Raw genomic sequence first — 25,308 nt, forward strand, 5'->3', positions numbered from 1 at the left:
GATACCATCAGATCCCAGTGCATCCATACAGCTTGGGTAAGACTGCCATTATCACCCCATTCGGTCTCTTCGAGTTCCTGTGTATGCCCTTTGGCCTAAAGAATGCAGCCCAAGCGTTTCAGCGCTTAATGGATGCGGTTGGGAAGGACTTGGACTTTGTGTTCATTTACTTGGACAATATACTCATTGCCAGTCGCAGCTGCGATGAGCACAATGCCCACCTCCAAACTCTCTTTGCTCGGCTGGCGAATTTCGGCCAAGGAAGATAATGGTTTGCTCTTTAATGATCCACATTTGCAAAATGTTACTGTGAGAAATAATCTCACTCTTGTGACAGAGTTCTGTGTTGTGTATTGTCCTATGTGTTGTGTATTGACCGATGTGTTGTGTGGTTTTGTGTTGAAAAGTGACAGTTTTCCTTGAGAGCCAAGGTGAAAGTGGACTGCTGAGAGAGTGGGAGACGGACGAGCATGTGCAGAAAATGATCTAAAAATTTCTGGACTTGGACGATAAACCACCACTGGGGGTGCTGTGGAGTGGAAGGAGGCCCAGTGCATGAGTCATGGTCTGGAGGACAGTTTAGAATGTTGGGATTTCAAAAAGGATGAACATTCTGAAGGCAGCCAGAAGGATCCGGACCAAGCCAGTGGTTCCCCTCTTTGCAAGCATCACAAAAAGACAACTTTGAATTTGTGCTCCCTCTCCCTCTCTTGCTTTCTCTCAGTTTACCAAACAAACTGAATTTTGTTTATGATCTTTGCTATGATTAAGATCGAAGTTTTATGATCCTTGTGAGTTTTGTGTCTAAAATGTTTTCTGTGGGCTGGTTGGAAATATTACTTTGACTTTAATTACATGTGTTATATTTAGGCCAGGGAATTTTTTAGTTTTACACTGTTATAGAAATTTGCATGGTAACCAGTGGGCATTGTTATAAAAGGTGGGGGGGGAGATTTTTGAATTCAAGTTTGAAGGTGAATTTTTATTAAGAAAGTAATTTTTCATCTTTACCCCTGTGTGATATGCCTTCTTTGTGATTGCTGGTTTGATCTTGTAACACGGTCAACGTGACCTAATACCAGTTTGGCAAGGAGACCCTCCAGTTCCTGGAGCACACCATTTTGTGACTGGGGCCACACCAGCGCCGGAGAAGGTGGAGGCCATCCAATGTTTCCCAAAACCCCCACCCTGAAAGGCCTCCATGAGTTTGTGGGGATGGTGAATCTTTACCATCGTTTCATCCCCAGAGCTGCTCGCACCATGCGTTCATTGTTCAAGCTGAAGGCCACCAAAGAAAAGGCTATTATGGCCGGTAGAGGCGGACAAGGCCCTAGCCAACACAACACTACTAGTACACCCACGGCCGGAGGTGCACACGTCGCTCTCCGTGGATGCCTCAGCTATGGTAGTGCGGGGGGAGGGGGTCCTGGAACAGTGGCTTGATGGACGTTAGTGCCTGCTGGCTTTTTTCAGCAAGCAGCTGCGCCCACCAGAACTCAAATATAGTGCCTTCGACCGGGAGCTCCTGGTGCTGTACTTGGCCATCCACCATTTTTGCTACTTCCTGGAGGGCAGACCGTTCACGGTCTTCACGGATGACAAGCCTCTCACCCAGGCACTGGTGATGGCCAAGGATCCGTGGTCCGCCAGACAACAGCGTCACTTCTCGTACGTGTTGAAGTTCACGACCGATATCCGACACAGGGCCGGCAAGGGCAATGTTGTGGGGGATGCACTCTCATGCCCCTCCATCAACACTCGCCCTCGGCCTAGATTATGCAAAACTGGCCAAGCCCAGAGGAATGATGCGGAGACGCAGGCCTTGCGGACCACCATCTCGGGCCTTGAACTCGAAGATGTCCAGTTGCCCAACAGCTCTGCTCTGCGATGTCTCAACAGGCATGCCGCGTCCAGTAGTCCCGCCGCACTGGAGAGCGAGGGTTTTCAGCCTAGTCCACGACCTCGCTCACCCAGCGGTGAAAACAACGGGTGCAGATGGTCGCAAAGCGGTTCGTGTGGCATGGGCTTAAGAAGGAGGTCGCGGAGCTTGCCAGGAGTTGCAGCATGTGCCAGACCTCCAAGGTCCATTGACACACGCAGGCTCCTGGACAGAACTTCGACTCGGTGGCTCGCATGTTCCAACACATCCACGTCGATATCATTGGACCCCAGCCAGTGACAAGGGAGGCTCGTTACCTCTTCAAGGTGGTCGACTGCGCCGCAAGGTGGCCTAACGCTATCCCGATCAAGGAAGCCTCTGCGGAGACATGCGCCAGGGCTCTGGTCAACAAGTGGATTGCCCAATTTGGAGTCCCGGTGCACCTCACCAGCGACGGGTACGCAGTTCACATCTGTCTTGTGGACCCAGATGGTGAAACTCCCGGGGGTGAAGCTCCACCACACCACGGCATACCACCCACAATCCAATGGGTTGGTGGAGAGGTTTCACAGGCACCTGAAGACATCGCTCATGGCCAGGCTCTCTGGACCAGATTGGGCGGATGAGCTACCCTGGTTCCTCCTCGGGATTAGGACGCCACCCAAGGAGGACCTACAAGCCTCGGTGGCGGAGATGGTGTATGGCGCATCGCTTTTCGGCTCAAACCCCGACACCGCGGCCACCGACGCAAACCTGCTGGCAGACCTCCGCAGGAGACTGGGCTCCCTGACTCCCTGACACCCCCAACAGCCCACAGCACCCGGCCAATCCACCTCCCCAAAAAATTCGATTCAGCTCAGCTCGTTTTTGTGCAAAGGGGTCTGCAGGGTGCACCGCTGCAGTGACTGTACGAGGGGCCATACAAAGTCTTGCATCAGACTGGTGGAACCTTCACCCTAGACATTGGGGGGAGGGAGGAACTTTTTCCAGTGGACTGCCTGAAGGCATCTGGATTTATCTCAGCCAGTGCAGACAGCCAAGCCTAAGCGACAGGGCCACTTGTCCAAGTGGCAGGACGCGTAGCTGGTCCACTCGCTCTGGGCGAACTGGCCCAGCTTGTAATGCCATGTGATGGGGCAGCCCTGGGAAGATGACGCCGTAGGGGGTTTCTTTCCCAGTCGAATCTCCCACGTGGCATGCACCCCAGGCAGCTTTTGTGACATCATTACGCTCAGGGTGACTGTGCCAACGCTGCCCTTAAAGGGGCATATACCAATTTAAAAAAAGAAACAGTCTTTAATGACCCTCAACGTGATGGCTGTTTCTTTCACTACTCACACTGCCACAGTACAAAGTTAATTGGGAGAAAAGTGGACTTCATGCAGTTGTCTGATACAGATTGTTGTTTTTGTAAAGATGTAAGATTTAAATGGACTGATCAAATTAAATATTTAGGTATTAAAATAGATAGACATACAAATCATTTATATGCATTAAATTATCTACTGTTATTTTCTAAAATTAAAAATGACTTAATTAAATGGAAAGATATATTCATAACTTTAATAGGCAGAGTGAATTGTATTAAAATGAATATATTCCCAAGACTTCAATACATTTTCCAATCTATTCCATGTAAAGTACCTAAGAAACTTTTAAAAGATTTGAATGTAGTAGTGAGAAAATTTTTTTAAGGTAAGGTAAAGTGGTAGCGTGGAAATATGAATTAGGAGGTTTTCAACTCCCAAATGTTTTAAGTTCTTAAAATAAAGCTCCTCAATTATGATTTATTAATAATATGTTTGATTCTGTTAATTTGTTATGGGCAGATATAGAGTTAAAATGAATGAATGAAAAAATAGGGATTGTATATAAATGGAATGAAAAGTTGTTATATTTGCTTAAGTTGCCAATTATTGTCTCATTTGATAGGAATATGGGAGAAAGTGAATAAGGAAATTAGTACTCAAGGTAAAATATCTAGATTTACTCCTTTGTATCAGAATCAGCCTTTTCCCTTTACGATTAGTAATCAACTTTTTCCCTTTACGATTAATAATCAACTCTTTCCCTTTACGATTAATAATCAACTTAAGATTTGGGACCAGAAAGGTATTAAGACAGTGAATAATTGTTATGAATTGAGTCATTATATTTCATTTGGGAGAATGAAAGATATCAAATACCAACCCATGCACTTTTTTTGTTATTATCAAATCCTTGTTGCATGACTTTTATGGGAGAAATTTGGAGCTTCCAAAGGAATCAAAATTGAAATGTTATTTTGGGAAGGTGAAAAGAAAGTATTTATATCTGAAATGTATAAGTTACTGCAACAAAAAATGTTTAAGATACATTTACATAAGTCAAGATTAAAATGGGAAAAGGATTTAGGGGTGGAATTTAGTAGAGATCATTGACAAACTATTTGTAAGAACGGTATGACTAAGATTATTAATGTTAGATATAGACTTATTCATTATAATTTTATACATCAATTATATTTAACCTTGGAACAATTACAAATATATAACTTTATATCTTCTGATTTATGTTTTCGATGTCGAGGAGAAGGGGACTTTCTTGGACACGTGAAAAAGTTAAATTTTTTTGGTCTTGGATTGGAGAATTTTTATAAAATGTTTTTAAAATTAAACTTTCTTTGAACCCATTAATTTTTAAATTAATGATACAAGTACAGTTTGTTTGAAACTACATTTGGATAGATTTTGTGTTTTTCGTGTATTGTAATTGCTGGAAAGATCAAATAGAACTTGATTTACAAAGGTGGAATTCAGAATTGAGATCTTGTATTCCTTTGGAGAAAATATATAATTTGAGAGATAAATATTTTGTTTTTAGGAAGGTTTGGTTTTTTGGTTATTTCTCCTCAACTTTTTTTTCTTTCCCTTTTTTTCTTTTTAGGTGTTAGTGGGGTTCTAGAGGTTAAGGGTTGGGATGTTGGGAGAGGGGGATTGATTAGTATAAAGGGTTGGGGAAGTGTAGAGGGGAAGGTTTTTACTATTATATGAACCAAGTTTGTTTTCAAGATTTATTTTGTTTAATCATTTTGTATGATCATGGTTGTTAAACTTAAAATAAAATATTTTAAAAAAAGATAAAGCTCAAATCCCTTAATTTCTTTTCCCCCAAATACAAGTAATCTCTTTGAATCAATGCTTGAATATCTTTTTATCTTCGGTGTTTGACCTGCTGAGTTTCTCCAGCATTGCGTTTTTGCTTTGACCATGGTATCTGCAGACCTTCGTGTTTTACTTAAGTCTACTTTAATGATTTGTTCAGTTTCATTTGATCCAATTTAATTTGCTTTTTTGCATCTGTACATTTTCTTACCAATGTGTGCATCTTAGAAATCTGTATTTTCATTTCAACTTAACTTACTAATATTTACTAATATCTTCCTTGGTGTAATTGTACAACAACTACAACCCATCCCCAAGTTTTTTTTAAATCATTTTCAAATGTTGCTGAGCTTCTTCCAACTCAAAACTTGTAAATTGCTGAATTGCAGTGGTCCCAGTGTTCAAGCCTTCCTTTTATTTAATTCTGTACCTTTTTTTGCCAAAATTCAAAGAATTTCAATGTCCCTGTGGACAATCGAGATGAAAGAATATATACCGATGAATAGAGACCATCTTCTAGCCTGTGCCAAGTTCAGTATGAATTTATTGTTCTTAAATTAATTGTTTAAGTGTGACTTGTGAGTATCTGGGAGTAATTGAAGAGTTTTCCTTTGCAGTAAAGTTAACAATTTGGAATTTGCTAACCTGCTTGTTGAAATAGCATATCTGTTAAAAATGCATTTGTGATTCCTATCCTTGCAGATTAAATTTAAAAAAAAATCAGGAGAAATTTAACGATTTTGTTTAATTACAGGATTCAGTGGCGTATGTTCCACAGCAAGCATGGATTCAGAATGCACCTTTAAGAAACAATATAGTCTTTGGAGAGGAACTAACAGAAGAATGGTACAATAGAGTGGTTGAAGGTTGTGCACTTCTACCTGATCTGGAGATTCTGCCTTCAGGAGATGAGACAGAAATAGGAGAAAAGGTTGAGTATGCACATATCTTATAAATGGATAATGAACTTATTAGAAAATATTGACCACTAAATTTTTGTGGGTGGGAAAAAATTTTTTAAATATTGGATTATGATTGCACTTGTTAAATAATAATAGAAACATTTTGTGAAACTAATGTATGACAGGATGAGTTTATGTACGTGCAGAGGAAGAGTGTAATTAGTCATTCAGTTTCCCAAGACGATTGAATAATTTGTTCCATTCAGCTGTCCATATTGGACTAGAGCAGGTTAATTTGTACTTGCTCTTTATCACATGTCCAACTACAAATTTTAATTAGTTGGTGATTGAAGAAGCATCACGAAATAAAATTTGAATTGAGCATGCTGCTTAAGTCTATCAAATTTTGACAGGTAATTTGAGGCAGAAGTGTTTAGGGTTTAAGGAATAACTGAGCATTATATTTGATTAATGTAGCACAGCAGTTAGTGCAATGCTATTGCAGGGGCAGTGACCGGGTTCAAATCTGGCGCTGTCTGTAAGGAGTTTGTGCGCTCTCTTGGTGTCTGCATGGATATCCTCCCAGCCTGTAAAATGTGTCGGTGTTGTAGGTTAATTGGCGTTTTTTGGTGGCATGTGCTTGTGGGCCAGAATCACCTGTAACTATGGTGCTTATCTAAATTAAAATATTATTTATATTGTATATTACTCTTGCTGAAAAGGAGCAATCTGGTCATAAAGTAGCACTGACCCTTTTTTATAAATGCTGAATGAAACTTTTAAAAATCTTTTTTTAAAAAAAATAGGCTTTTTAACTTTTTTTGAAGGTGTCCTGTTCTTAATTAATGGAGAGTATTGGAAGGTTCAGAGTTTTAAGTTTCATTTCCATCAAAGAATTATTCGTTAAATAACAAGTGTACTCCTAACTAAACCCAGGTAAATTTGTATAAATAAAAATCAAGTAATTAAATGCTTTGAATTTTTTTTTTCCCCTCCCAAAGGGAGTGAATTTGTCAGGAGGACAGAAGCAGAGGGTGAGCCTTGCTCGAGCAGTTTACAGTAATAATGCAGTGTATCTTCTGGATGATCCACTCTCTGCTGTTGATGCACAGGTTGGTCGTCATATCTTTGAAAAGGTGATTGGACCCAAAGGTTTACTGAATGGCAAGGTAATTAGCGTCAGCAATTTGTGTGATGAACATTTCAATTCTCACTCTTTCTCCCTGAATACAATTTGTTGGGTTTTTTTTTTACAGACCCGTGTTCTTGTAACTCACGGTATTACCTTCCTCCCTCAAATGGATAAGATTTTTGTGATGGTTGATGGGAAAATTTCAGAGTCTGGCACTTACAAAGAGCTACTGGAGCAGAAAGGAGCATTTTCAGAATTCCTTCGTGTGCATGCTCCAGCAGAAAGTGAAGGCAAGTTGCTACAAATGTCCACTGAACTGTGCAGAATCACTTCAGATGGTTTATTCCTTTTGACCATTGAAATGTATGATTTGTCGTGTATGCATGTTCCAGGAACTTAATTACTACACTCTGATCATACTATTTCCTTTTTTAAAAAAAATGTATTTTAAATTTTACAAGGAATAGAAAAGAAATATAATACCCACATTACCCCACATTCTTAATCAAACACATTGTATTATAGTAATCTTTTTATTTAAAAAAATCTAATCCTATTACCAAAATCGAAGCTGTTTGGCAAAAAGAGAGAGAAAAAAAAATAACCCTGTGGCAGTAATAGATTTATCTTATTAGCCAACACCTCTGCATTAATGCCAAATCAAAAATATTGAAAGTAGTTTAAAAAAAGGGTCCCCACAGTGTTTGAAAATTTAAATTCAAATTGGATATTGAGCATCAAATCTTCTCGAAATTTAAACTTGACATAATGTCACTTAACCATTGAGTTTGAGTGGACAGAGCAATGTCCTATCTAAGCCACACTGCCTGCCTTGCCATAAGAAAAATAAAATCTAATACATGCAAATCAGATGCTGTTAAAGTTGTGCCTCTCTCTTCAACAGTACCAAACAAGGCAGTTAAAGGACTAGGCTTAGAATTTACTTTCAACGACAGTTTTCTAAGCTGTATCAGATCCTCAAAATATGTTTAACTACCAGATTTTCAGTTAATTTATTTAAAATTAAGGGAAATGAGGATACGAGAAGAGAAATAATAGAAAATTTTGTAACAGAATTAGATTCCAAAGAGACCCGTATTGAACAGTCTTCATGGATAATATAATACGATCAAAATACAAGATTTCATATGTTGACTCCCTAGTAATAGAACCTAAAGTTTGTTAGAGCTAAACCTATATTCGTTTTAAAATTTAGGTGAGGGTGTTTGTTCTTCTGTTGATAAGAAGGAAAGGTTGAGCCAATGGAATCAAAAAAGACTTGGGAATAAAAATAAGTAAAGCCTGAAAAAAGTACGTTATATAAATTGAAGTAAGATATTGATTTTAATAGAGTTGATTCGACCAACCAAAGATAAAGAAAGGAGCGACCAGTTTGATAACACCCCTCTGGCATATTTTATTAAATTGAAAAAAATTTCTTCAAGTAGGTGTTTATAATTCTTAGTAATTGTTACACCCAAATAAGTAAATTGATTGCCGTTCAATTTTAAAAGAAAGGTTAGTATTTATTGGTGCCAAGTTATACAAGGGAAAGAGTTCACTTTTATGTAAATTCAACTTGTAACCTGAAAATTGACTAAAATGAGAAAGAAATGAGGTCTCAAGATTAAAATTAAAATGCAATAAATCATGAGTATAAAGTAAAATTTTGTAGGCTGTGCCCTTCCTTTAAAATACCACTAATATTAGATTCTTGGAAAGCGATAGCTAAGGATTCTAGAGCCAGGTCAAAAAGCAATGGACTTAAAGAGCATCCTTGTCTGGTTCCACGCTGAAGACTCTATCTACCATAGATATGCCTTCCATAATTTTGTAACATAATCATATACAGATCAGGAAAATATTTGAGTTTATTAATGTTGAACACCTTCTGTGCCCTATTACCCTCTAACATAATGTAGAAACTCCATTCTTAAATTTGTTTAACTTGAGATATACTTCATGTTTCTGTGATAAATGCAGTTGATTCTTGAGCTAATTTGTGGTGAAGGAGTGTGTTAGAAAACTAACCATATTTCTAAACTATTTATCAAACCACCAAGGGAAATGGAATTTTTATTTAAAAAGAACATGTTATCCGTAGATTTTACTAATGTTGAGTCACTTAAGTCCCTTTCACACCACCGATTACATCTGAATTAACCCGCCAAAGTCACGGGTCGAATCGTGTGGTGTGAAATGACATAACCAGGCAGAGCAAGTAGATTTCAACTGGACTCTGATACATGGAAGGAGCAAGTGTCAGAGCCCAGCTGAGTAAACTCACCAATTGCCTTCTGGTGATGTGAAAGCACAACCTGCTAATGAATTGTCGCTTGTGGAGACAGGACGCCTCTTAAAATCCCAAGTTGCAGAATTACCTGCAAATAGTGGTGCAGTGTGAAAGGCTCCCTGGGTCAGCTTGCCTTGAAAATTTTTCCATTTCCTAGGAGGGTTGGCTGTGAGAAAAGGGCTAGAGTGTTCATAAGATGTGGTAATTGATTCAGACATCAAGTTCATAACAGAGCTGCAATGTTGTTGAACTGTAGAAAATTAAAACTCTACCAATTTTTCATATTAAATGTTTGTTTAACTTTTCTGCCTTTCATATTTCTTGATCAGATGACCCAGTAGTAAAAGATCAGGATGAAAATCCCACTAGTCCACAAAAATCATTGAACAGCGTCCCCGTAAGGTTGGTTTGCGTTTTTGATGAGTGGGTCTATGCTGGACACAAACTTAATTTCTGAAATGTTGACAATTCTTTTTCTCCCAATTCCCTGTTTGAGTTCCTCCAGCAAATTGTTTTGTGCTTAATATCAAACTTGTGTTCCAAGTGTTGTGTTTGTTTGAAATGTCCCTCCCCCAAAATGTGAAACAATACAGAATGATTATTTTAGCTTCAGCACTTGTACAAAAAAGTGTTCCAGAATATACAACATTAATAAAGCACACACAATGAAGAAAGCAAACAGGGTATCTGCATAGTATTCACAAGATTTCAACATGTTGTTGGGCCCAACAGGTTTGTACTTGCTGATGTGCTCTGCGTAGGCTTCCCCTAACATCTCATTGCATCTTTACCTTGTGCTCTCGTGTACCTTTCATTAGCTTCCATATAAAAGGATTTGATTGTTTCAAATACTTTGTGAGGGAGCTACACCTTTCTTGCCACTGAGTATTATTTCCCAGCATTTGCTAATTTGCAAAATTTAGTTAGAGCTCTCTTTTTGAATGTTATTTCTCCAGGACTGAACTTTGCCTTTATTCCGACTTTGTCAGCCTACATTATTTACCTTTTTTTGTTTAGTGGAATGGGGGTGGGGGGAGGGGGGTGAAGGGGGGTGGTGGTTGTAAAATCTAGATCATTGGGTCCTCGTGTGTTTCGCTTGTAATTTGCACAATGTTATTTTATTCCTCTTGCAAAATGTTCCACTATTGAAACTTGCTAAAAATATACATTCCTGTTAATGCCCTTTGTTTTTTTTCACTGCAATTCAAAATGTTTATTATACTTCTTATTCCTGGGTCCAAATAATTTGTGTATCTGGTGATCATAGCACTGATTCTGTATAACACCATTTCCAACTTCAACTTTTATTCATATTAAAGCCATGCTCTTGTCTACAATTTTTTTTTCTTCTGCTGATGTTTTAACAAGACTGAATAATGTAAAACTTTTTAGGATTATTTTCAATTCCCATTTTAAGTGAAAGTTTCAATATCATTCTTGGCACTGATTTTTAAACTTTTCTGTGATTTCCTGGCAAATGGTTAAGAGTGCTATGTATAGTTCCAACACAGCACCACAGGTGCAGAGGAGATTTTGGTAATGCTAGAGGTCTAGAGTTATGAAGAGAGACTGATAAGTTGAAGTGATTTTTTTTAAAAACAAAATAAGTTTTGTTAGTTTAATTATTATACATAATATTTGAGAAGCTAGGAACACATCATCTTCTCGGAATGTTCCGGAAAGGGCAGGTTCCAATTTTATTGATGTGTTACCAACCTCCATTCAATGCCCCTTTTTATCTTTTACTTCATTGATGGCTAGACGTGCAAATTTGAATAAATGGAAAGATAGTACTCGACCTACACATGCACAATGGCTAAGGGATATTATGTCTTGTTTACATTTGGAAAAAAATTTAGATATACAGTTAATAATTCAAATATTATTTCAAATGATATGGGGTTCGTTCTTGGACTACTACCATCATCTTAAGATTTACTGTTAATCTGGAATCTTGACATTTTGTTGTTCCTCTCGAAGACTGAGCCACTAGCATTTATGAATGCTAATCTTCAACCTTGTTTAGCGGAAGGGATTTTGAAATTTATTTTTTATGCTCTATTTTATTATAATTGTGGTTTGGAACTTGTACTTCTGATCATTATTATTTTTTATAGAAGCACATTTAGTAATTGCTTTGTTCAACTTTTATATTGTAAAATATCAATAATTTAAAAAGAGAAGCTATAAAGAGAATGCAACTCTTTCTGCTTGCAAAGGCCAATGGTCAAGGGGCTATTAATTGGTAGAAAGATTTGAAGGCAGTTAATGAAGAAAACTTGATTTCAATGAGTAATCAGGTTTGTAACTTCCCCTCTGTGTGTGGTGGGTGCGATAAATCATTTTACAAATGACCTGAAAGGAGCTTTTGAAGAACCCTAATCTGGTATGGGGGCACCAATACGCCTGACCGTGAAGTCCTGCAAAAGGTAGTAGACGCAGTCCAGTACATCGCAGGCAAAACCCTTCCCGCCATTGAGATTATTGTGCCTCCATCCAGCAATGCAGCATGTTGAGATTCAGAATCATAATTTAACTGGCATTTTGTTGTATTAAAATCCTGGAACCTATTTTGTGCCAAATGACTAGGAGGGTTTTATAATATAATTTTCTTTCTCCTTCAGTCCCTTCCACAAGAGCAATTCGCCATCTGTGTTGACTGATCAGGAAACAGCTCAATCAGTGCAGCAAAATGAACCAAACATCGAAGGCTCTGGAGAAATAGAAACCAAAACACCTGTGGTGCAACTAACAGAAGCTGACAAAGCTCTGACTGGCAGGGTAAGGAAATGAATCAGAATCAAAATTCATTGTCATAAAACATATCACAAATTTTGTTTTGCAGCAGCTTCACAGGGCAAACATTTCTACAAGTCACATTTCAAAATAAATACAAATGGTGCAAGAAAAAGACAGGTCGGATCTATGGGTCATTGTTATTCAGAATTCTGATGGAAGAAGGGAGGAAGCTGTCCTTGTGCTGTTGGGTGCTTGTCTTCAGATCCTGTACTTCCTTCCTGCTGGTAGCAGAGAGTGAAGAGAGCATGACCTGCTTGGTGGGTGGGTCCTTGGGTATTGAGGCTGCTTTCTTATGACCACCTCGGATTGAAGACTGGTGCCTGTGATGTCCTAGATGATACCTTGTGGACCAAGTTGATGTGCATTTTGAGTGGAATATTTCACAGTTTGGCAACTTAATCACTGTATGACATTGGTAAGGGGAGGGGCAGGCAAGAGAATAACTTGTTTCAGGTAACTCTGATCCACTATCCAGCAATCCAATTGGTTCTTCATCTGGCTTACGATATGACAATTGACAAGCTCCCTTACCACTTGTTAGGTCCCTGTTTCCCATGCCCACCTAAAACTTGCAGGCAGAAGTTGCAAGTAACAAACCGGAGTAATTTAGTGGATCCAGCAGCATCCTGGGGTGGGGGTAGAAAATAAATTTTGGATCAAGTCCTGATACAGGACATTGCGCAACCCAAAACATCATGAATTCCTTTCCTCCCTTGGATACTGCTTGACTTGCTGAATTCCTCAAGCAGTTTGATTTTTTTTTTTGTTCCCTTAATACATGCTTCCTGAAAAATTTCCTATTATGCTGAGTAACTTCTTAAAAATGATTTGATGCTTTGGGATATGAATAGACATAGCACCTCGAGTCTGGACTATGACAGAATTGTGTTATTATTAATCTTTGGATATGATATATTTTTAGTAAAGTTATATTTGAGGGTTTGGACACAGAAATACACAGAGACACACAATTATACTCAGAAGCCATTTTCAGAGTAGCAAAGTTTGGTAAATAACCCCAATAAAACTAGGGATGTTGAACTATCTTGGACAATGGGGATACTCAAGGAGGACATCTAATTAAACAAAAGACTGCTTGTTTATCGATGTCGTTAGAATGGAAACTTGGATGGCAGCTCTGTATACAAGGAAACCAATGCGAGGTCATATCCACCAATAAATTTCTGGAATTTAAACTTTAAAAGACAGGAATTATGTCATGTCAGTGGCAAAGACACTTCAAGACAGAAAGCATTTTTGAATATTAAGGAACTAATTTCAAACTGAAGCCAGAAGATGCCTTACCATTCTGTAGGTAACACAGAATAGAAGAAGGTGCTTTAATTCACACAGGATTGAAGATACAATAACCAGAAAGATACTGTTATGTGTTACTCCTGGTCAAAGGAGAACACAAAATAAATGGCTTTTGAAAGAGAATGATCAGTTCTGACTGCCTCTTTAAGAGAGAGAGAGCGAGGGGGGGGGGTGGCATTCTTGGTGTGTGCATTTCTATGAGGGCACTTCATGAACCCTTGACTGGGTTTGTGAAATCACTGTGCAGAAATCACAACTACTGTAACCTCAATGCATGAGGATGGAATCATTTGTGTGAAGAAACAAGTCTATGAAAACTTAAAGAAATTTGTGAGTTTTGAGAGGTCCACTGCCTCACACCTACTCCATAATTGTTGTTGAGCAGCAATTTAAAGGATCTCAAAAAAAACCTGACTGAACTTCAAAATGATCTCTTCAGAATTATGCCTGAACTTTAATGGTTTTGCTTTTTCACTCACTCACTCACTCACTCACTCACTCACTCACTCACTCACTCACTCACTCACTCACTCACTCACTCACTCACTCACTCACTCACTCACTCACTCACTCACTCACTCACTCACTCACTCACTCACTCACTCACTCACTCACTCACTCACTCACTCACTCACTCACTCAGAGTTGAGAATTAAGCAAGAAGTATTATATTAATAGTTATTAATAAAAAGATTGCTTTGAAGATACCATTGCCTTGGTAAATTTCTATTGCTGCTGGTTTAGTACGTAACAAGATAAACTGCCAATCTCGCATATCTGAATTCCTGAATATGCCAGATTATCAGAATCATACTATAATTAGAGTCGTTTGATAGTTCAACCATCACCATTGCAACACTCAAAGCCTTTTTGCCTCTGGCTCATGATGTCTTGTGATTCAATTTTTCCATGGAGCTTTTTTTGGTCCCTTTCTTTTGCCCTCCTAGTTTCTTAAGAGACTTACACAATTCCAGTTTATTTTACCTGTCATGTGCTTCCACTTTTTTTTCACTAACCTAATAGTGATCTTTTGTCAGCTAAAAATTCACTAATCTTCCCATTTTTACCTTTTTTATCTTTACTGGAACATAGTGGTTCTGACCTTTTTTTAATCTGCAAATGTCTGCTCTCTGTCTACTTTGGCAAACTAAACCCCTTTGAAGTAATTTGCTCCTCTTATTCCAGTGTTTCACTGATATGACCACATTGGATGACTCTCCCAAGATGTCTACTCCATTTACTTGTGTGATGTTCTCCTTTATCAGCCTGTAACTTCTGTAACTTTTATCTTTCCACTGTGTCTAAAATTTGATACCCCAAAATATTAAGCTGCCCTTCCTGACACTATGTTCCTATGATTGTATAGATAGAATTCCAATGCAGATCCATTCACTAAATGCATATGATTTGCCTCTTTGCATTAAAGTAGATTAAGTTGATCCTCCTTGCTCTTCAGTGCTCCCTCACCTACCTCTTCATGCTCTGCCATATGGATGATTTATTCTCTAAGATTTGAGTCCGTCTCCCCACCTGCACAGCTATTGAACTTCCCATGTTCCTGCCAAATAGTTGTAAACCTTCCTGAGTAGAATGAGCAAATCTCCTGGCAAGGATGATTGGCCCCAATTGAATTAGTTGGAACAGGTTCCACTTGCCCCAATTATTCAATAAAGCCCTTCACCAGCTCTTAGGCCACCCATTCACTAATCCTGTTCTGCTATTTTTGCTCCCTACCTCATGGAGCAGATAGTTATGTTCCACTAATCCAAATTCACCAGTTGCTTGTCCATCATGAAATGTGTAGGCAAGTCATACCTGTCCACGGCCTTGTCCATTGCTAGGATGAGGCCAAATGTAAACTTGAAAAATAATACTCCTGCTAGACAGCCTTGAGCCCAATGGTATGAACATTATTTTTCCAATTATAAGTCACCTTCACCTCTATCTTGTTCCACTGTTTACATGTTTTTACCTAGTCCTATTCTTTTCTCTCTAATTTTCATTTCTTCCCACCACCCTTCCTACTTTGATATCAATACAAGGTCCTCACCAGAAACATTGCCTGACCGTTTCTACCCATTGATGCTACCTGACCAGTGTTTGCCTAAGATTCCAGCAATTGTGTTTTTATTTTACTTGTAAAATAGCATGAAAACTAACAAGGTTGGGTCAGATACAGCAATGAGCTCTCCGAACCCTTCTCCATTGACAACGGCGTGAAGCAAGGCTGCATCCTCGCACCAACCCTCTTTACTATCTTCTTCAGCATGATGCTGAAACAAGCCATGAAAGACCTCAACAATGAAGACGCTGTTTACATCCGATACCGCACGGATGGCAGTCTCTTCAATCTGAGGTGCCTGAAAGCTCACACCAAGACACAAGAGCAACTTGTCCGTGAACTACTCTTTGCAGACGATGCCGCTTTAGTTGCCCATTCAGAGCCAGCTCTCCAGCGCATGACGTCCTGTTTTGCGGAAACTGCCAAAGTGTTTGGCCTGGAAGTCAGCCTGAAGAAAACTGAGGTCCTCCATCAGCCAGGTCCCCACCATGACTACCAGCCCCCCCACATCTCCATCGGGCACACAGAACTCAAAACGGTCAACCAGTTTACCTACCTTGGCTGCACCATTTCATCAGATGAAAGGATCGACAAAGAGATAGACAACACTCGCCAAGGCAAATAGTGCCTTTGGAAGACTATACAAAACAGTGGAAAAACAACCAACTGAAAAACCTCACAAAGATCAGCGTGTACAGAGCTGTAATCATACCCACGCTCCTGTTTGGCTCCGAATCATGGGTCCTCTACCGGCATCACCTACGGTTCCTAGAATGCTTCCATCAGCGCTGTCTCCGCTCCATCCTCAACATTCATTGGAATGACTTCATCACCAACATCGAAGTACTCGAGCTGGCAGAGTCCACAAGCATCGAATCCATGCTGCTGAAGACCCAACTGCGCTGGGTGGGTCATGTCTCCAGAATGGAGGACTATCGCCTTCCCAAGATCTGTTCTATGGCGAGCTCTCCACTGGCCACCGAGACAGAGGTGCACCAAAGAAGAGGTACAAAGACTGCTTAAAGAAATCTCTTGGTGCCTGCTACATTGACCACCGCCGGTGGGCTGATCTTGCCTCCAACCGCGCATCTTGGCGCCTCACAGTTCGGCGGGCAGCAACCTCCTTTGAAGAAGACCGCAGAGCCCACCTCCCTGACAAAAGACAAGGAGGAAAAACCCAACACCCAACCCCAACCCACCAATTTTCCCTTGCAACCGCTGCAACCGTGCTTGCCTGTCCTGCATCGGACTTGTCAGTCACCAACGAGCCTGCTGCAGCAGACGTGGACATACCCCTCCATAAATCTTCGTCTGCGAAGCCAAGCCAAGGAAAGAAAATAGCATTGTTTGAATAGGCAGAGACTGCATGGTTCTCCAAAGAGGAAATCAGACCTACGGAAATAAAACTAGTGCAATGGGAAAAGGAGAACCTGTTTATATTTGAATTTTCAAGGACAACATAAATAACTCTTGGATTTGAGTGACATGTTACTGTAGATGCAGGTTATTGAAGTATAGAAAGCATAGAGGTAGGGCAAAATAGATGATTTTCAAGTTGACAAGCTGGTGTATTTTAAGGATCTGTGCTGGGACCTGAACTATTTACAATTAATGTTAATAACTAGAGTGAAAAGGTTGAGTGTAATATTTGTTGGGTGATGAAAATGGATTGGAAAATGTACTGCCTATTATTTTGTACAATGTGTTAACTGTTTATTTATAATTCAGGTAAAATTCTCAGTTTTTTGGACCTATATGAGTGCAATTGGAATCTTCATTTGTTTCTGGATTGTTTTGTTCTACGCGTGCCAAAATGCTGCATCCTTATCTTCTAACTACTGGTTGAGTTTATGGACAGATGATCCAGTTGTTAATGGGACGCAAGTACATACTGCACTCCGACTGGGAGTATATGGGGCACTTGGATTAATTCAAGGTTTGTTGTGATGTCTGATTGTTCTAATGTGAAGCAAGATGAAAATGTTATTTATTTATAATGTTGGATTGTTGTGCATTATACGTGCAAAAGGGCAATAATAAGTACACAAAATGCAAAGGGAATTTGTTTTGTTGCATTACAACTGTTGCAAATATTTTGCAAATTGTTACTGCCTACAGCATGGATTTTATTTGTAAACTCCACTTTAAGGGAATTACTCGCGTGTATCTAAAATGGTTACTTTTAGTTTGCTATTAAACTGGAAGTACTTTTGTATAGCAGAAATAATGAATAATTTTCTGATAGAAATTTGCTCTTGAAATGTATAATACAAAATTATATTGTGAACATATGGTAAATTATTTCGCCTTTTATTCTGTCAGACTGGTCATTGCTGCTCTTCCAAAATGGCAATCATTTGGCATTGATTGGTTGGCTCATCCAAATTCTCTTCCTCACCTTGCTTGGCGGCATGTTTGTTGTAGTGGTTAGCGCAATGCCTTTATAGTGTCAGCAATCAGGTCAGAGGTTTGAATCCTGCGCTGTCTAGGGAGTTAGTATGTTCTCCCCGTGTCTGTGTGGGTTTTTCCTGGGGCCAGTTTGAAATGTACTGGGCGGGGGGGTAGGTTAATTGGGTGTAAATTTGGTGGCACCGACTTGTGGGGTGAAATGGACTGTCACTATAGTGCATGTCTAAATTTATAAATTTAAATTTAAAAAATATTTTAAAATTCCTTGGTGTTCTTTCTGAATCACCAAATTTCTTCTTGCTACCAGGCCAACTTAATGTTCTCAAGTTTCAGGGGAGTGAACTTAGCCATTCCTTATAAAGATTCCCTTAGCCTTGAATCAGGAAGGCCATTAAATGAGGGTACTTGATTGTATGCTCATGCCTCGACAGAGGGTATTATTTTGGCAATGATTCCATTTTCTGTACCCTCATCTCCAATGTGTGCCTAGGCTTTATTGTATTGTATTTGACCATTCATGATCTCTCCAGTCCTCAGTGGCTACTTCTATTTCTCTATTATTCCACCATTTCTTTGTTGGCCCACTCAAATAAAATTGTCCTCCTCCATCTCTTCAGTTAATTTTTATGCCTTTGACAACTTATTTTTTTCTTCCCAGTTCTTTGCCAACTGGCCTATTTAGTACTCTTTCGAAGATCTGGTACTGAGACCTTTTCACCTTTGCTAATTTGCATTTGTTGGTGATCTCGATGCCTCATTCATTATTCTCCATAATTTTTAGTTAATTGTAGTTTATATTTTGCAGCTTTTTTTGAGATCTCAAATGATGAATTTGTCATTGCAATTTGAACGATCAAGAACTTGCCATAAACACTTCCACTTTAACATCTCCTTGTCCTTTTAGTTTATTTGTCACGTTACACCTGAAAAAGTGGTGTTCATCTGCTGCAAGCAGTCTAATAGGTGATTCTAACGTACAGCATAGAAAGTAAAATGAGCTCTATTAGTGAATAGCATAGCAATGAACAAAAAAACTTGCACCAAGCAAAGGCAGCACTGTTATGGGCTGCATTGAGGAGCCTCATGGCTGTTGAATTGAAATCGTCTTTAACCTTGGTGTGTGATGGGAGGAGTGAGAAGAAAATATGTCTGGGTGTGATGGGTCAATCAGTAAATGTATTTGATCAAGTTCTGCCACTCACAAATGTTCCTTTTTGAATCCATTTGCTTTCTTGCACCTCTGAAGGGCCTTGTCAAATTATGTCCATATCCATGTTTTTGCTTCTTTCTGGGCTCTGCAGCTAACTTGACATTTTTAATTTTTCAGGTCTTTTTGTGCTCTTTGCTTCATTTATGATGAGCATTGGAGGAATAATGGCTTCACGTCGTCTCCATGTCGATCTGTTGTGTGATGTGCTGATGTCACCACTGAGCTTTTTTGAGCATACTCCATGTGGTAATTTAATAAATCGTTTCTCCAAAGACATCGATACAATAGACTCTCAACTCCCATTGGTGATTAGAATGTTTTTGGGATCACTCTTCAGTGTTATAGTTGCCTGTGTGGTGATTTTTGTAGCCACACCATTAGCTGCAGTGATCATCCCACCATTGGGACTTGTCTACTTTTTTGTACAGGTCAGTATTGATGAAAAGCTGTGTTTAATACTGGTTTGCATCACTGTCTATCTTTACAAGATTATTCAGCATTGCACTAATCGGAACTTTCTATCTTTTTGTGATACAATTTGGTATTTAATGCAAAGCTTACTTAATTTGTTTATGGCAGGAATTGTTTTCAGAATTGGAAATCTTGAATTAGTGATTGAGAACCATGGTTCCTGTCGTAATTTGTATTTGCATTATTGGGTGGCTTGTTTGCAGCTGGATAAATCATTGCCTGCTTCATCTGCTGAAGAATTGTAAGAAATTATTGCTCAACAAGGATTCCTTCAGTGTAGGTGGAATATTGCTGATGTTCTCCTTGGGATGTTTGGAATTTCATCACCTTTGCATTTTTTGTGAATTCCAAACCCCCGTCTCAAAGATCAATAGTTGCATTGGAAAGCTCAGGAGGAGCCATAATGGGAAGATGGTTCCTCTTCAGTTTAAATTTTCCTCTGACCCCAAGAATAATCTGATAGGTTTGGCCAGTTGTATTACTTCAGGTCCTGATTGTGATGTGGATACCAAGTAAAGTTTATTGGACTTCACCCTGTTTAGGAAAGATCAGTTTCTTAAATAAATTCCTTTTGGAGATGCAGGTGCAAGGCCATTATAGTTTGGGTACCAAGGTTCAGATTTATTGTGAGAGTACATGGCATGGATAAGCATAATGGTTAGCACAATGCTATTCCAGTGCCAGCATCAGGACTGGGTTCAAATCCTGCATCGGATGCAAGGAGTTGTATGTATCTGCGTGGTTTTCCTCCGGGTGTTCTGGTTTTTTCCCCACTCTTCTAAATGTACTGAAGATTGAAGGTCAATTGGGTGGCATGGGCTAGAAGGGTCTGTTATTGTGCTGTATGTCTATTTTTTTTTAATTAAAATTTTATGACATCACATAACTGAAATTCTTTTTCCTACAGATGAGGCAGAATTACTACTTATTGGGAGTGCAAAAAAAACTACTCAATGTAAACAAAGTCTCCTTAATATTGGAATGTGTAGTTGTGTAATACCATTGGTTTAGGTAAACTTGGTCAATAATGTACTCTAGAGAAGAATGGAGCTGTTCACGTCGCTCAATTATTTGACTGTTGGATACGAGATCACGTGGACTTTATCCCATCAGAATGTCACGTGCCATCAACAGTGAATGTCTTTGATACTTGTTGCATTTTAGAAAATGAATAATTTTAAGTTACGAACATCACTTTTTTCTTTTAGAGATATTATATCGCAACCTCTCGTCAGCTGAAGAGGTTGGAATCGGCTAACCGATCACCCATATTTTCAAATTTCAATGAAACACTGCTTGGTGTCAGTGTCATCCGTGCTTTTGGAGAACAAGATTGTTTTATACACCGTAATGACTCCAGGGTAGATGAAAACCAGAAAGCATATTACCCTGGTATTATTGCTAACAGGTATATTTTTACTATTTGCTTCAATGGCAGCAATTTTATTGAAATGTCATTACAGTACAACTCCAATTATCTGAAATGGATGGGACTGAGCCTATTTTACATAAACTTTTTTTTCGGAGAACCAGTCAATTTTTAAAACCAGCCCAGTAGCAGAAGCAAATCATTTGTAACACTGTTTAAACAACAAAAAACAACCAGGCTTTTTAAACATTAAAATAATGTTTAATTCCCACCAAAAAAAAAATGCTGGCCACCGCTGATCACCGACACTTTCCCACTGAGGCCCAGCTTATGCCGGGAGTCCAAGAGTCAAGCTCCTGCCCTGGTGCTTGAGGTTCGCTGCTGCCGCCGGTGGTGGGAGGCTGAGGTCCACTGCTGGTGCCAGGAACCCGGCGTTCCAGATCTGTTCAGCTTTGAAAATATTTTGGGTAAAAGGATTTCTGATTTGTTTCAGATATCCTCATTTATCTGAAATTTATAAAAAATTTTGGACAACTGAGGATTTCTGGAATCTGATTTTTGTACTTGTAATCATTAAAAGAAACATGCCTTGTAGGCTTCAATTCAGATGGTCTTTCTTAATTGCCAAACCTAATTTCGAGGATTAGTGCCTTCTCCACCAAGAATGCGCCTGTTGAAGTGGAATCGGACCTGTGGAATGATCGTTCAGGTGACAGCGCTAAAAGCGCAGCGCTGGCCATCTGAAAGGGACAGCTGAATGGGAGGTGCTTCGGTGCGCACTCTGGCTCCTGTCCCTTCGGGACGTCAGCGCTGGGGTGGCCCGCACTGGCCGACCCATCACTGACAGACCGCACCGGCTGCCCACGCCCTGACGTCCTGCGCCAGGGGGCAGGGGCAATGGGGAGGGGGGCTGGCAGGTGCTCGCCAGCTGATTTTCATCCCCTTAGCAGCCGCTTTCAGGCGGCTGCATTCAGGTGCCTGGGGGACCTGAGTGCTCCAACGATTATCCCTCTTGGAGGAGGGTTACAAAGTGCACCTCGCAGGCGCCTCCTGTGCTTTCAGATGGCCTCCAGATGCCATATACGGGTATAATATGCGGCTTTACATCGGGGTATTTTGACTTGTGTTCGATTGCATTGAGTTCCCAAAGTGAAAAGACCCAAGTGTCTGGTGAAGGGGCACTAAAACTTTTATGATTGATTCCACAAATAATTAGATTAATTCTTCTTGTTTTCCCACCAGGTGGTTGGCTGTGAGACTGGAATTTGTTGGCAATTGCATAGTATTTTTTGCTGCCCTCTTTGTTGTGGCTTCCAGAAGTTCTGTCAGACCAGGCATTGTTGGTCTATCCATCTCGTACGCTTTACAGGTTTGGAGAAATATATTTACTTCAAATTGTTATAATTCATTGTCATAATTGTTACACATTGAAACTTTCTGCCTTTTTTGTACAGTAAACCCTACAGGATTGGTGGATGTTGGATAAGTGTATTTTAATGTTGCTTGAGACTTGCAATGCCCAATTAATACACCTGTATTAAGAATAAATGGTTTAAGATACAAAAATACTATACAGTACTTGCAATGAACAAACTTCATTTGCATGAATGTATAAACCTTAAGCATTTTGCTTTATTTTCAGTCACATTCTTTGAAAAAATATAACCATCGCTGCATATGCAGGTTCCTCCCCCTTCACAGAGCCACCCAAAAGACTAACCACCCCCCTTCCCAAGTTTACAGCTAAAGCCTCTGACCAAGGTGAATCTTAATAAGCAGGGATAAGGAGACACTTTAAGAATGTCATCCCATTGGTGAGTGCCATCAACCAGTTGTTTCACACAACTTTATTCAAGCAACTGTTACGAGCAAAGCATGATTAAGGCACTCCGCTGGCTTAATATTTGCTCCATCTTCACCCAAGTTTTGTGTTACTTCAGAGAATATTTACTTTTACAATTTAAACTTACATTTTTTCTACCTATTTGATTCATATTTATTGTTATTTTTTTTTTACTGGTTGCTTGAGACTGCTGGTTACTTGAATTCCAGGTACTGGGTTTTTTTTTACTGTACTTGCATTTTTATTTGTTCTATGTGCACTGTGGGTGATGCAGTGGAACCTCAAATCACATTGCGCAAAAAATGGGGTCGTGCTAAATCAGGGTTTCAATAAATGGCTGTAGTTATAGTTGAAATTACAACAAACTAATTTGCAGTAAACTGACCACCCTGCTCCCGGCGTCAGCCCAAGGTCCCTGATGCCTGAGTCCAATGACTCATTGCATTATATGCGGATTCGCATTAAATCGGGGTTCCACTGAACTATGTTAATTGTCTATTTATAATTGACAAATGCAAATGGCTGTGTTCTTGGCGATGGAATGAATGACTGACCAAAGATCCAATCGAGGGATTGAAAATAAGGAATTGGGTGATTTAACTCCAAAATGAGAAGACGCTGCATTCAGGAGGAGTGAATTTTTAGAATTTCTTCCTTCCTGAGGACATAGGTTTCATTTAGAACAGAAATGGAAAGATTTTTAGATATTGGGGAACCAGGCCATTGGGAGGGAAAATATTTCTGTTAATAAGGATTATGTGGCTTGCATTTCATCTGTAACCCATGGTGATCCTTCAGTACCAGGGTGTTGCTAGGCATTTTACATATTATTGTGGGGCCTCACTTTTGAATCATCCCTGTAATGCCGGCTGGGGGCCTGTGCTAAGATGGCACTGGATCGCCTCCACCTTGGCGACAAGCCCGTGGGCTTAGAAACACGTCGGGAGTGTTATGATGTCACTTTTGGTTTTGGAACGGCCGAAACACAGGCCTCTTCTGTGCTGTCGACCAAATATCCAGACAAAGGTTTTCAGTTGAAACGGGAGCTGAACACAGCGTCCTCCCACCAAACGTCTTTGAACGAGAAGCCTAGACTAAGCAGTCCAACCTACTTGCGGCATATGGACGCCTGTACCTGGGGGTCATGTTTTGGGGTACCTGTGTATATCACCTCCGACAGTGGTGAACAGTTTACCTTTGCAGTTTGGGCTGCACTGTTGTGCCTCTGCGGCCATGAGTCCATTTCACTACGTCCTACCACCTGTAAGCCAATGGGCTAGTGGAGCGCTTTCACCAGGACCTGAAGCAGGCTCTGCGAGCACATCTCATCAGCTCGCAGTGGTTGGACGCACTGCCCTGGGTGATGCTGGGAATACGGACCGCTCCAAAAGAGGACTTGAAGGCTTTGTCAATTGAACTGGTTTATGGCACGCCCTTGTTAGTGCCAGCTGACATTCCACCCCTGCCAGACCGTGCCAATTCCACGGCATTGGAAGAACTTCAATGCATGTGCCACTGTCTGGGGGCATTCGTCCCAGCCACAGGGCAGGGACACGGCAACAGCATCTGTACATTGGACCATACAGAGTGCTAATAAACAGTGGGTCCACCCTGCTTTTGGACGTTGGGGCAGACACGAGCAGTATATAAGGGTCCGGCTCAAACACGTCCTCGTGGACACTGCTGAACCAGTGTTGTTTCCAACACCGCGTCACCATGGTCACCCCCCAAAAAAGCCTAAGACTCAGACCATCATACCAGGGGACAATTCTGGAGGGGGGGGCCCTCACATTCAAATTGTCCCTGTAATGGCAGTCAACCACGGGTCCCAGGGGCCTGTGCTGAGATGGCACTGGACCCACTCCACCTCGGAGACAAACCCACGTGCTTAGAAGCGTGGCGGGAGTGTTATGACATCACTTCCAGTTTTGGAACGGCTGAAGCAGAAGTGACTTAAAAGTGGACTAAAAAAGATTAAAACAATTCTTTGCTGATTAGAGGATGAGTCAGTGATTTCCTTTGCAGCTCTGCCTTCAAAGGCGCCTCTTTGGGCATAAAACTGGTGAGGGGCTATTCCATTACGCTTTTGATTTGAATGTATTGTGAAAGCTATTAGTCAGCAGATGCGCAGTATGTTGCAAAACACTTGGTGTCTGCTGTTCCTTTAATGTAATCTGCAATGGTCTGAATTTAAAAGAAAAATCTGAAGTTCCCAATGTGATAATAAGAAATTTTCTGAAATTGAGCAAGTCGAAAAAATGAGAATGAGCTTCTCATAATCAAAAGCTATTGCGTATAGAATTTTATCACCCATCTCTGCAGCTGTAAGTGATATTTGTCAGTAATTTAGTTTTTATGAGAGCCAGATGTTTGGAAATTGTAATTGTGTAATATTGGAACCATTAGAATATGTATTCAATTTGATTCAAGAACAGTTTTAAAATGCGTAACTGGTTTTGCCAGTTGAGATTTTTTTAAA

General features: G+C 40.1%; 1 protein-coding gene across 2 annotated transcripts in view; it reads left to right on the forward strand.

The window, feature by feature from the left end:
* The window catches only part of abcc1 (ATP binding cassette subfamily C member 1 (ABCC1 blood group)), an 81,993-nt gene that overhangs the window by 49,149 nt on the left and 7,536 nt on the right, over positions 1 to 25,308 (forward strand). For both annotated transcript variants that reach the window (XM_069905671.1, XM_069905672.1), the window contains 9 exons: positions 5,777 to 5,953; positions 6,926 to 7,093; positions 7,181 to 7,346; positions 9,679 to 9,751; positions 11,974 to 12,130; positions 17,256 to 17,463; positions 19,264 to 19,574; positions 20,826 to 21,025; positions 22,229 to 22,355. In XM_069905671.1, the coding sequence (XP_069761772.1) occupies positions 5,777 to 5,953; positions 6,926 to 7,093; positions 7,181 to 7,346; positions 9,679 to 9,751; positions 11,974 to 12,130; positions 17,256 to 17,463; positions 19,264 to 19,574; positions 20,826 to 21,025; positions 22,229 to 22,355 (1,587 nt within the window). The remainder of the gene's footprint in view (positions 1 to 5,776; positions 5,954 to 6,925; positions 7,094 to 7,180; positions 7,347 to 9,678; positions 9,752 to 11,973; positions 12,131 to 17,255; positions 17,464 to 19,263; positions 19,575 to 20,825; positions 21,026 to 22,228; positions 22,356 to 25,308) is intronic.

Source organism: Narcine bancroftii, chromosome 12, assembly GCF_036971445.1.
Source record: "Narcine bancroftii isolate sNarBan1 chromosome 12, sNarBan1.hap1, whole genome shotgun sequence".
Lineage (NCBI taxonomy): Eukaryota > Metazoa > Chordata > Chondrichthyes > Torpediniformes > Narcinidae > Narcine > Narcine bancroftii.